Source organism: Mytilus edulis, chromosome 9, assembly GCF_963676685.1.
Source record: "Mytilus edulis chromosome 9, xbMytEdul2.2, whole genome shotgun sequence".
NCBI classification, from domain to species: Eukaryota; Metazoa; Mollusca; class Bivalvia; order Mytilida; family Mytilidae; genus Mytilus; species Mytilus edulis.
The window spans coordinates 56,027,879-56,041,893 of record NC_092352.1 but is presented as its reverse complement, the minus strand read 5'-3'; the positions used below and the strand labels follow the sequence as shown (position 1 = coordinate 56,041,893).

Sequence of the window (14,015 nt, the reverse complement as noted above, 5' to 3'; positions counted from 1 at the left end):
GTTATTTTCATTTTCATGAACCAGAAATAAAGCATCAGATGTAAGACAATCTTTCCATTCATGCCGGAATGAGTAGTACTTTCAATTAGTAAGGAAATTGGTGATGACCTCAAGCTATTAACTGTTCTGGAAGTAGATAGTAGGTCCTAACGGTGTCATAACATATTCGACACTAAATGGTTGTTGCATTTGGTTTGCTTAATTTGTCATTTTCAAAGACGATGGAATGGATTACTTGTGCTTTCTGGTGTCCACATGTTGTTCATTTACCACGCATTAAGTTTGTAATCCCGAGGATGTTTGATTGTCTTCATGTAAATATTCTTAGACCTTAGAAACTAAAAGATTTGCAGTTTCCATCTCATATGCTGTAGAATGACCTAAAGTATTCAAACCTTCCGAACGAATCTTTAAAGTATGTTGTGAATGAAACACACATACCCCGGTGAATTGTATTGATTAATGTTTTACCTGTTTTTCTCACACCTTATCGCATTTAGGTATCTTTCGATGGCTATCAATAGTCCCTGGCATCGAAGTAGACGAACAATAAATTGATGGAAGCATTGCTGGAAAATGTTGGAATCTTCATATCGGAGAATTAAACTGTCAGATAGAGAGGAATACTAGTAGTCATAACTAATACCTTTTTTTCCCTTTGTTATATTTTTACATAGTCCCTCTGTGTTCAAATACGTATAACATTTATAAGTACAGGAGAGTTACCGTGGTGTACAACTATTCACTTTACTGGTACACTCTATCTAAGTTCCACTCAGTATATCTAAAGAAGTTGATCATGTTGATAAGTGGATCTAATATAATTGGTGTTCTGACTTTCTCTATACTGTTATTCCGGTGGTTTTCTTAATTCGTTGAAAGAGTTGTAGAAGTTTGTTTCGTTGATTTCAACTTAGCCAAAATCTTTAACCATTGCGTATGATTTCCTGTTATTTTCATCTTGATGAACCATAAATTAAGCATCAGATTTAAGACAAGCTTTCAATTCTAGTCGGAGTGAGTTTCACAGTTGTCCAATAAGTTAGGTAGCTTGTGATATTTTTTCTATTGTATTCTGTAAGATATTGTGTGTCCGAATCCTTTTTTTCTTTAAATTCATGGAATGGAATACCTTGATTCCTGGTACCACAGGTTGTACATTTAAACCTTTGTAAATATGTTATTTCGAAGCTGTTAGACCGAAATATTTCATTTTTTTCCAAGAACATATTCTTAGGCTTAAGGCAGTAAAATATTCGCAGTTTGCATCTCATACGCTGTCAAATGATCCATAGTATTTATTATTTCCGAAACAATCTTATTGTGAATGATAAACACATACATCGTTGATTTGTATAGATTTCAAAAGGTGTATGGTTTTTCCTTTTCTATACAAATAGAATTTCTGTTTTGCGGTATCATTCGATGGCTATCAATTGTCTCCGTGATGAACGTTTACGCACACAAAATTAAAGAAGCATTGCCGGAAAACAACCAATCGTTGGATTTTTTGTATCGGAAAATGTTTCTGTTAGTTACAGAAGCATTGTCAAAACTTATGTCAAAGATCATTTGTTATGTTTTGAGATAGTCCCTCTGTGTTAAAATACGTACAACATTTATAAGTGCAGGAGAAATACCATGATGCCCCTTCATCGTACACTGTAGAGATAGATAAGAGAATCTAATATAATTAGTGTATTGACTTTTTCTATTCTGTTATTTTTGTTATTGTATCGAACTTAAGTAATAATTAGGTCAGGCCAGCTGCTCTAGTTAATTTTGACTTTGTGATATACCAGGATACTTTTCTCACTATTTGCTGACATATTCATACGGGGCTTAGGTATAAGTGTTATTGGTAATTTCGGATGCAATGCTTCTCTGTTCCTTATGCATAGTAGCCCACGTGGCGAATTTACGCTAGCCGGCAATAGTCATTTTGAATAACCATATACCTCCTCTTACTTTCAACCCTTTGGTGACAAACTGGAACGGGTCTAGGGAATAAGTATTATGACCCATTTCAAAGGTAATGTCAACCTCTACCTTTATTGTTTATCGTACTTGGTTCACTTTAGGCTCAACTTAACAAATAGTTTATTATGTAAACAATGTAAAATGTTCATGGTCAATGAACCATAAAGTGGGGAAGTGCCAATTGATCTACATGCTAATACGTATACAAATGGATACTAAATATGGTTGAGTTATCACTAGTGGTGCCCAATACATTGACTTTTTCAAAATTAATACATGAAAACTAAGGAAATGTTCCGGGTCAATAGACCATGACTCATGACAGTATCAATTTATCTCCATGGAAATGAGGTGTGCCTAAAGTAATGCATATACATACCAAATATGATTAACATCATGTTAGCATACCAATTATCATTGGCCTATCAATAGTGATTGACCATAAACTCATCTTATAGCAATCTAATACACAATTGATGCTGTAGCATGCAACAACACGCTATGGTTTCGGTTCTTCGACTTCATTGAGGAAAGACGTAAACTTATTCGATGCAATGTAAAACAATAGTAAGGACTCAATGCATTTCTTTTTTTGTTATTTGGAGAACTATTTTTAAACATTTCAAAAAGTATTGAAATAAATCTTATGTATATTTTTCAAAGAGACAAAGCTTCGTCTTTGGGACTAGTATGGCTGTTCTCATTTGTTTGTAATAATTTAGTAATGTATTGTATTTACCATTTTTGGGTCCGATCTGTACTCTGAGTAAAGTATAGCTATTTGTAGAGGAAACCAACAAACAGAGAAAACTGTCAGTATAAGGATTAACATAATCACAACCTGTAAAGAAACAAATTGTATAATTACAAATAAATATAGAAAGGTCTTTTTTCATTGTAATGACAATTTAAAAGCCTAAAGAATCCAAAGAAACCAAACAACGACGATTCCAGCAACTATAGGTCACCAAACGACCCTTCTAAAAAAACAAACCGTAATGCGAAAATGTAAAACAAATCAGACGAAAACTAACGTAACGGCCTGATTTATTTACTAAAACATAAACGAAAAACAAATATGTTATAAAGCAAAAAGCGGCAACCACTAAATTACAAGCTCCTGACTTTTAAACTGAAAACTTTCATGATATATTACTTTAAAACATACTCTTGTAAATATACCTTGCGTTTCATTTTCATTTGTCCACTAACGTCGTGTGTTAATCTCTCTCCTGGTATCTGATTGAGCCACAATGTTCTAATGATGCCACAATAAGCACCTATCATAGCAACGATAGGGAATATAAATAATATGAGGCAGATAATAGTATAATAAGTCATTCTTGCTGGTCTGTGAAATGCTATGGTGGGCTCTGGTGTACCCTGTAGAGCACCTATTGACCAATCGTCATCGCACCATAACTCCACGTGATCTTTCCAATGTCTTTCATATAGCCGCCTAAACAGAACCATTGGTAAAGCTACTGTTATTGAAAACACCCAAATCACTATAAGTGAATATTTCGCACTTCGTTCAATGATATGTGCTTTCATGGCATAAACTATACCAAAGAATCTGTCATAGGCCACCAAGGTTAAGGAAAGTATACTTGACACAACTGAGGTAACTGAAAAACAAAACAAAAATCATTTGTATACAATTTGACACAATAAAATGTAATTTGTATAGGTTTTCATCAGTACAAAATTGATCAATTAAATAAACTTTGGTCGGGTTGTTGTCTCTTTATTACATTCCCCATTTCCATTTTCATTTTTAAAATACTAAAGCAGTTGTCAAACTGAAATAATTGGAATAGGAAAATATCTTTGTAATGTTTCAGTCTACTAGTATTTGTTTCTTGGGGATAGTGTGTGCGTTTTGTTTTTTCTTATGTCTTTCTAAATACAACATTGATTAGTAGTTTATATTATACTCGTATCCCGTTTTATATGCAGTTATTTAATAGGTCGATGATCTACCACTTTGAGATAAGTGTTTATGAATGCTTGTCAATTAAAATAATCATAATCTAATTAATTCTTGATATCAAATGTGGTCAACTTAAGAAATAATTGATGCAAGCTATACTTTATAGTAGTTTTAACACGGGTAGGCATTATATTTTTGATTAGAATAACACAAATATAATGCCTACCCAAGTTAAAACTACAATAAAGTATAGCTTGCATCAATGATTTCGATTCCGATTACGACAATTAAGGTAACTTATATATCCGTTGTGTATAAGTGCAGAGCGATTGTGTATGCTCTTCTATGAACCTCCCTTTTTTGTTTATAAACAAGTAAACGACTGGCAATGTGATTTTTCAGAGGGAGGAGTTTTGAACGGTTGTCGTATCTAGGTCATATATGTCAATTTCGAAATGCAACACATTACTGTCTTAATAAATGAATTAATAACAACATGTGCATCATTTAAAAAAATAAGTTAATGAATGTATGGTCATGTATTAAATGCATACCAATTTGGAAAACTTCATTATTCTGCATTAGTCAATATACCCATGTGTACACAAATTTTATTGCATTAAGAGCATGGGTTTATTCACAAAGTGAAAGAAGCACGTCATCTTAGAATATCAAATAATTACTTTGAACACACGAATTTTAATTTTTTCTACACCTATTTGCGATATGTTTAAGTTAAACTGATGTAAATCACAGAAAGCTGAAATTGTACCTGAAATTGACAAATGAAACTGTGCATTATAATTTTAAAACAAATTTAGTGTTCATAAAGTCATTATATTCATATCTAGTTTTCATAAAGACATTACATGCATATCTAGTTTTTATAAAGACATTATATACATATCTAAAGTCTCACTTGAGGTAAACATTCATAAAATGACTCGATATATTATGGTACCTTTAATATTAAAACAGATTTTAGAAATATGTTTGTGCAATCCATTGGCCAAAAAATACACATTCCAAATGAAAATGTCTTGATTATAATTAAATAATCCATGAAGAATATACTTTGTATATAATGTATTAATTAGAAGGATGTAAGGGGAAATCATGCATAACATTTCTGTTCAGCTGTCTTAAGTTAACATTCAATAGCAATATACAGGAGTGCCAAACTTTCTTTCAAGAGACATTTAATTACTAATATTTGTGATATAGTTTATTTGGCACAAGTAAATTATACAATACGTTTTACAGTACAAATTATAGTTACGCACAGTGCAAACAGTTCGGAAGTGAAGTTACAGAACAGAGAACTTGCAACTGTCACCATGTGCATATTGACTTTACCGGTATTTTGTTAATAGAAGGTAAAAGTCATCCAAGTTCTGTCAAAAAAAATGTTATTTTGTTTAACAGAAAACTTCTTTATCATTGAATTGAGTTATTTAAGGTTTAAAAAAGAAGTCAAATCACTGACTGAAAAAAAAATTAATTTTTGTCCTACTTCAGTGATAAAGACTGAAATAATTCGTCAAAATTACGTTTTGCATAAATAGATTTGATCTGTCAATGTATATGTTAAAATTAAATATTTCCCCAGCAATTATACCATTTACGATATCTAAGTACTTAATTCAGCTACTCATTAATTGAAATAAGGTTTTAATATCTTCAATACAAGTTACTACAGTTATAAATGCGTATCTTTAATGAAATGTAAAACAAAAAGTGTCCAGAAACACTGAAAACTTCGATAAGAGTTTATTGAACCAAACACAATCTGAACAATTGTTAAGAATAGTCTAGAATAGAACAAGACTCAAGTAAACATTTTTATTCAGGGGCTAGCTCAGGCCCATCTCCGGGTGCGGTATTTTCTCGCTTTGTTAAAGGCCCATAGACATCCTTTGGCTGTTATCTGATGTTTGGTCGGATTGTTGTCTTTTTCACATATTCCCCATTTCCGTACCCAATGTTATTGTCATGTATGAGTATCCCACCACAGAATATACAGTGTATACGAGAACAGATATCAATGTAATGATATATATATAATAGATGAATGTATATCCGACATACATTAACCATAAAAAAAATCATTTACTTTTAGTTTTTTTCTTTTACGCGTCTACATTGTAAAATTATTAATAAGGCCCTGGTTGATTATATGCGATAATGTTGAAAGGTGACCATCTTCTTTTACACAAATCAAACCTTCTGGTGTTCATAAAAAGTTTTAACACCTCTGCTAGTGGACTATTAGTCCCCGAATGTATCATCAGCCCCGTATCCATATTGTTTGCTTGAAATTTGATGAGATAACATTTAAAAAAAATCTTTTTAAATTGATTTACGTTTGTATAAGTTTTGTTTTTTTCAAATATTTAAACCACGAGCATCACTGATGACTAATGTAATTTCAAAATGCTTATCTGGGGTAATACAATTGGTACCGTTAATGTAATTCATTGTATGTTATGATGCAATTGGGCAAAGGATTTTGTTCAGTGATGATGATAAATCAAAAGTTTTTCATCTACAGTGTCAAATATTGTTGATCTGTTTATCACCAGAGAATTTATAAACATGTTTGTCAGTCATACGTTTCTCGGTTGTTATTTTGATATTAATACTCTAAGGTTTTCGTCATCTGTCGGATTTCAAAAACTAATCAAAAACGCACTTCTAGTAAAATAATACGATTAATGCAGCGTTATAGTAAAATAATCTACAGGAAATGTTTTATATTTCTTTCATAGAATTATTATGTTTGCAATGAAAAATAATTTGATCTCAAAGAGATAAAAGGAACATTGTAGGTATACTGTTAATTGATTTAATGATGAAGTGGTTTGTTATGCCTGCTAATTTATAATTGTGGTGCATCCGAAGCGCTGTTCTCTCGTTAAACACAGAAGGTTGCAAGCAAAGAATGTATTAATACTTATATGGAGCATTAAGACCCATTAGAACCTAGACGAATCATAGAAACTTTGAATATCAGACTTCTAAATATTCCAAGATCTTATGTTTTCTTGAGAATTATTACTCTTTGATGTTGTTTTTGTGCTGTTTTCTGCTTTTTAGTCGTGTGTGTTGTCCCTTTGACACATTCCCCATTTCCATTCTCAATTTTAATATGCATAGTTAAAACAAAAACTGTTTAATTTCAAAAAGTTCATATGACATTGATCAATGTCACTCGATTAGGAAGCATTGGATTTTCATTCTTATTCATCTCCCTAAAATTGAGAATGGAAATGGGGAATGTGTCAAAGAGACAACAACCCGACGTTTAGATGATCCTGGTACATTTTTATAAAATAACAAAATACCGAGCTCTATTAAGGAAAATTCAAAACGGAAAAAATGATTATCAGATAGGCTCAAGTACATCAAACAAATTGAAAACAACTGTCATATTCCGGAATTGGTACAGGTATTTACCTTAATTAGAAAATGGTAGATTAAACCTGGTTTGATAGCTAGCTTAATTTCTTAATTTGTACGACAGTCGCAATAAATTACATTATATGTTTGAAGAAATCAAACAGACATTAAAATTTGATGCTGATAAGAAAAAGAAAAACGAGGCAGAAATGATAAATTTCTTTGCAGAATCAACTTTTATTATATTTCTTCTATTTATCAAAAATATGTGGAGAAAATCACGCATACCATTTCTATTCAGTTTTCTTAAATCAACGTTCAAAAGATGATATATACATGTTGGTAAATACATCGTGGACCAGAATCTGCTTACCCTTTCGGAGCACCTGAGATCACCTACACTTTTTGGTTGGGTTCGTGTTATTTTTTCATGTGATTTGTATACTTTTGTGTGTCTATTATTTTTATTCATGTCGTTGTTAGTTCATTTGTGGTTTGTGAGTTTAAATGTTTCTCTGGTATTTTTCGCCTCTCTTTATACGATACAGGTTCCAGTAAAAAAAACTCAAGTTAAACACGAGGGAAACGGTTTGAAACAAATGGTCTTGAAATCAATAGCTTGTTTATTAAGGGTAAATTATAACAAAATGTATAGATAATGAATAGTGATGTTGCGCATCGGGAAGCTTCCTTTTGTGTCAATTTAAAGTATTGTTGTTATAATATGCTATGTCGAGCTGACAGTTTGTGCTATTCTTGTATTTATTCTAGGTCACAACAATACCTTATGCATGGACGAAAAATCATCATTTAACCGAGAACATACTTCCTCTTGAATAAAGATATAGAGGATTTAAAAAAGCATCCGACTGACCGAAAAATCTCTTTAATTAATGTGATACTTCAGACTGTAATGAATTGCATCAAAGTTAATTCAAGCATAATTAGATTTTATCTTTTAATGTTTATACAGAATTGAAATATTTTTTCAAGCAGATATAATACTAAGTTTAATTAAAAACCAATTGTTCAAAGAACAATTGAAGGTCTTTCAACCAATAAGGATGTATTTTGATATGAAAATATTAAAATTCAGTTGAAAATGTCAGTTGCTATGGCTTTATGATGTATAAATATGAATTTCGACCACAGGTCAAAATCTAGAACGTCCAATTAACCTATGACCTTGACCTCAATTTCAAGGTCATAAACATAGGATCCAAATCAAAAGACCCTAGGTCTGTATTATGTATGGTTCATGAGTAATATCACTTTACGCATAATTCTAAATATAAAAGGGGCAAAAACTCCCATTTATTGTCTACGCACCCTTCCAATCAAAATTTTTAAGTAACGACATGTCGCAACTAACAATTTAGTTAAAATAATTCGTCGAAATCTTATAAAGTAATTGAAAATAGTGAAAATAAGCAAAAATCAAAATTTAGAATTTGACCTTGACCTTTGACCTTGACCTAATTTTCATTTTTTTGGACCAAGGATCTTAAATCAAAAGACCCTAGGTCTCTATCACTTATAGTTTACCCGTTAGAAATGCATATCACTTATATCATATATAAAAGGGGAGATAACGCTCATATGGAGTCTCCGGATAGCTTCGGTCAAAATAAAACAGAACATCCTGAGGATATAACGAGCAATTTGGAAAAATAAATTTGTCGGTTTCTTATACAGTTGCGAAGCCTTAGAGATAACAAGAAAAACAGTGTTCGGGGAGGTAACTCTTATTTGGGAAAGTATTCGGTTTAAACGAGTTGGTTTCAAAAGCGTATAAACTGTTCGATATCATATTCCAAAAATCTAAGCGACATCTTGCGAAACAAAAAAAACAGCGAAGGAAAAAAATTAGGCGGAAGAAAAAAAAAATAATAATTAAAAACCAATTGTTCAGAGAACAATTGAAGGTCTTTCCACCAGTAAATATCTATTTTGATATTAAAATATTAAAAATCAGTCTAAAATGTCAATTCCTATGGCTTTATGATGTATAGATATGAATTTTAAGCAAAGGTCATAATCTAGAACGTCAAATTTACCTATGACCTTGACCTCAATTTCAAGGTCACAAACTGAGGATCTCAAATCAAAAGACCCTAGGTCTCTAATATGTATGGTAAATAAGTTATATGACTTTACGCATAATTTTAGATATGATAGGGGCTAAAACTCACGTTTATTGACTACGCACCCTTTCAACCAAAATTATTAAGTTACGACATGTTGCAACTAACAATTTAGTAAAAATTATTTGTCGATATCTTATAAGGTTAATGAAAATGAGTGAAAATAAGCCAAAACCAAAAATTTAGAATATGACCTTGACCTTTGACCTTGACCTCAATTTCAAGGTCACAAACTGAGGATCTCAAATCAAAAGAACCTAGGTCTCTAATTTGTATGGTAAATAAGTTTTATCACTTTACGCATAATTTTAGATATGATAGGGGCTAAAACTCATATTTATTGTCTACGCACCCTTTCAACCAAAATAATTATGTTACGACATCTTGCAACTAACAATTTAGTAAAAATAATTTGTCGATATCTTATAAGGTTAATGAAAATGAGTGAAAATAAGCCAAAATCAAAAATTATGAATATGACCTTGACCTTTGACCTTGACCTCAATTTCAAGGTCACAAACTGAGGATCTCAAATCAAAAGACCCTAGGTCTCTAATGTGTATGGTAAATAAGTTATATCACTTAACGCATAATTTTAGATATGATAGGTCTAAAACTCCCATTTATTGTCTACGCACCCTTTCAACCAAAATTATTATGTTACGACATGTCGCAACTAACAATTTAGTAAAAATAATTTGTCGATATCTTATAAGGTTAATGAAAATGAGTGAAAATAAGACAAATTCAAAAATTAGAATATGACCTTGACCTTTGACCTTGACCTAATTTTCATTTTTTTGGACCAAGGACCTCAAATCAAAAGATCCTAGGTCTCTATCACTTATGGTGTTCCAGTTTAAAATACATTTCAAAATTTCAAATAAAAAAAGGGAAATAACTCTCATATGGAGCGTTCATATCACTTCGGTCAAAATAGGACAAATCATGCGAAGGATATAACGAGCAATTTTGTAAAATAAATTTGTCATAATATTTTACGGTTGCGAAGGAGATGCGCTAACAAGGAAAACAGTGTTTGGGGAGATAACTCCTACAAAGAAAAGTATTCGTTTACGCAGGGTAAATTTCAAAAGCGCATAAACTGTTCGATATCATATACCAAATATCTAAGCGACATATTGCGAAACAAATGTTTATCGCAAGAACAAAATTAGGCGGAAGAAAAAAAAAAAAAAAAAATAATCAGAAGAAAAACAATAGGTCTTTCCACAGAAAATTGGAAAGACCTAATAATCAGAAGAAATCCAATAGGTCTTTCCACGGAAAAGTGGAAAGACCTAATTATTTAAATACCACTGTATTTACAAGTAGTCCAGCTATTCACGACACGAAATTATGTTTCATCGTTTTGAACAATTGGGAATAACTCGTATCCTTATTAATTAAAAAAAGAAAATAAACAAAAAGCACTGTAAATTGATAAATTCCTGTCAGCATTTATAACTTGTCAATGATGGACAAAAAGTAAAATTACAATAATACTAAACTCAGAGGAAAATTCAAAAAGGAAAGTTACTAATCAAATGGCAAAATCAAAAGCTCATTTACATCAAACGAATTGACATCATTTGTCATATTTCTGACTTGGTACATGCTTTTTCTTATATAAAACGGTTGATTAAACCTGGTTTTATAGCTAGCTAAACCTCCTACTTGTATGACCATCGTATAAAATTTCATTATATTGACAACGATGTGTGAACAAAAAAGACATAATAGGTAAAAATTTCAAAAATAGGGAAACAGCAGTCAACGTATTGTTATAATCTTAATCACTATAAAAACAAACAGATATATAAACACAAATTACCATGACGGGATGTATAAGTACAGAGCCACGTTACATGAAAAAAAAGGAAACACAGACAAAGCACATGAACAATGGACACATGATAGAGATAAGCAAGTCCGGGGAAAATGCTGCATACGAATTGTTCTTTACTATTCATTATTCGAATTTTATTTTTCAAAACCTATTCTGTCACAATTCACACATAAATAAAAACATAGAAAAATCTATGAATTGTAAGTAAAACTTTAAGCAGGGATTACAAATATGTATAGTTGTAATTATGTTATGATGTTTTGTACAAAAAGATTTGTTTACTGTTGATGTTTAAACAAATTTGTTTCTGTTTCTATATTGTCAATATTTTCTAAAATACAAAGAATCAGAGAGATTAAAGAAAGCTTTTAGATAACATGTTTGTCAGTTCAACGGTATCCATGCATTTCGTTTAAAACCAATGCTCTTAATTTTTCGTCATCTGTCGGAAGCCAACGGCTTAATCTTTATGAGCGCAATTCTTGTAAAATAATAGGATTAATACAGAGCTTTCAAAAAACTGATCTTTAAAGAAATGTTTCATAATGTAATCATTTTTTAAAGAACATAATTTTTTCAATAAACCTCAAGGTTACTGGGTTTTAAAAATATGCTTATCTCTTGACCTGTTTTGAATACATCATAATATGTATCTATATAAAAGAAAAAATTTACGGATAGCATAACTGTGGTTACCTCTTAAAAATGTGGATAATGCACACGAGATCACATTTAGTGTAAAAAGTTTCCAATATCGGAAACCGTTAAAAAAATTAAGTTGCAGACAAATTTTATAAATCGTATATTCACATGATTAGGTGCAAAAAAAATGATATTTCTGTCTGATGTGCAGTTCTATTACGTCGTACACGTGGTAAGCATACACAACAAGAAAAAAGTTTTATAAGTCGTTTTCTCTAATAACGGACATAACCATTCCTAATGAGGTTTGAAAAACAAACAAATTGACATTGACAAGCCCTTATTTTTTTAAGTATTTGATCGATTATATCGAAACATATAACGACAGAAATAATTTCTTATGACGTTAAGAAAACATATTTTAATGGCAGATACTAGCCTTGGTTTTGAGTCTGTGAAAAATAAAGATGGTAATGACCGTAATCTGACGATATTTTTTTCTTGTGTTCAGTTAATAAGCTTCGTCAGTTTCTGTTATATTTCAAAAGAAGTACATTTGCTTCTTGTCAAGATTTCGAAGGGTAAATTGTTTCGTTGTGGTAAAAATTAAATTAATATATAACCTGCTTTTAAAAGCATGACTTCTGATAAAAAGTTTTGTGAGCTTTTTTAATTTTTAATAAAAAAATCTAGAAAAGTTGTCTTGCCATAACAAATATTGAAATATCTTCTGTTGCATTGATTTTTCATTTGACTTTTAACAGCAACATAAAGTAAATAAACTCATCATAGATACCAGGACTAAATTTTGTATATACGCCAGACGTAATTTATCGTATATAAAAATTTGATTAAGGATGAGGTAGCTGTGAAGGGTTGACAAATACCAATGTATATTTAGAAGTTCAAATTGGAATTCAGTCGAATCAATAATAATGTTTAGTACCAGAAGTCCATTACAAGGGCTAGCATAGTTAACAACTCAATGGTCTTCTAGTAGAAATCAGAATTCTGATATAATTTAAATCCATTAAAAGCTGTAAATCTGATATCTACTTCAACAAATGTTAATAACCATATTTAGAGAAGGAAGAACTTGAACTTTTATCTAGTAAGATCCAAAATATTACTGAAAACTGTATTTAGTTATAAGACATTTTGTGATACGATTTAGGATTTTGATAGATTTGATAAATATGTTATATGCATGTTCCAAATTACATTAGATTAAGTTATATGAATAACCAATAAAAATGAAATACAATTATCTATGAATACGTACTGCAGTGCGTTCTAAATCAGGAGAAAAAAAATTGAAAAGCTTAACATTTTCTCGATTATCCTTCTTAAATAATTTATATTTTTTATCTGTCATATATCATCAAAGAGAGGCAAAGGGTACCAGAGGGACATTCATACTCATTGATACATACAAACTGACAGCACCATGGCAAAAAAAGAAAACATTCGCTAATAGTATGCCTAGTATGGCAACTTATTTTAGGAACCAACACGAAATGAAAAACGAAGAGAAGTACATTTTAATAAGTATAAATCAGCATTCTAATTCGTAAGGTATACATTGGAATGCTATTTGTACTACTAGTAGGATGATTCTGGATCCAACAGAATTCCGATTATACTGTAATGAAGAAATAAAAAAGATGTGGTGTGATATAGTGATTGCAAATTAGGAAAACTCTTTACAAGAGACCCAATGGCACATAAATTAAAAACTTTCTGTCATCATTCGACCCTTCAACAATGAGCAAAGCATATACAACATAGTCATCTATGTGAGGCCCCAAAATAACAAAATGTATAAAAATTCATACGAGAAAACTAACGGTATAATTTATGTATAATAAAATAATGAACGAATAACAAACATGTAACACAGCAACAACAAAAAACAACTACTGAATGACAGGCTCCATCTCGACTTGATTACAGGCGCATACAGAATGTAAGTAGTCTAAGAGTAAAATTGATATGTATAAAGAGTTTGAAATGGTCATCTAGACTAAGAGTTCTGATTTGATGTAACACTTATATGTTTAAGAGCTAT

General features: G+C 31.0%; 1 protein-coding gene across 2 annotated transcripts in view; it reads right to left on the bottom strand.

The window, feature by feature from the left end:
* Positions 1 to 14,015, bottom strand: part of LOC139488611 (QRFP-like peptide receptor) — a 67,865-nt gene that overhangs the window by 21,081 nt on the left and 32,769 nt on the right. For both annotated transcript variants that reach the window (XM_071274338.1, XM_071274337.1), the window contains exons 2-3: positions 3,163 to 3,608; positions 2,720 to 2,821 (exon numbers count right to left, since the gene is read on the bottom strand). In XM_071274338.1, the coding sequence (XP_071130439.1) occupies positions 2,720 to 2,821; positions 3,163 to 3,608 (548 nt within the window). The remainder of the gene's footprint in view (positions 1 to 2,719; positions 2,822 to 3,162; positions 3,609 to 14,015) is intronic.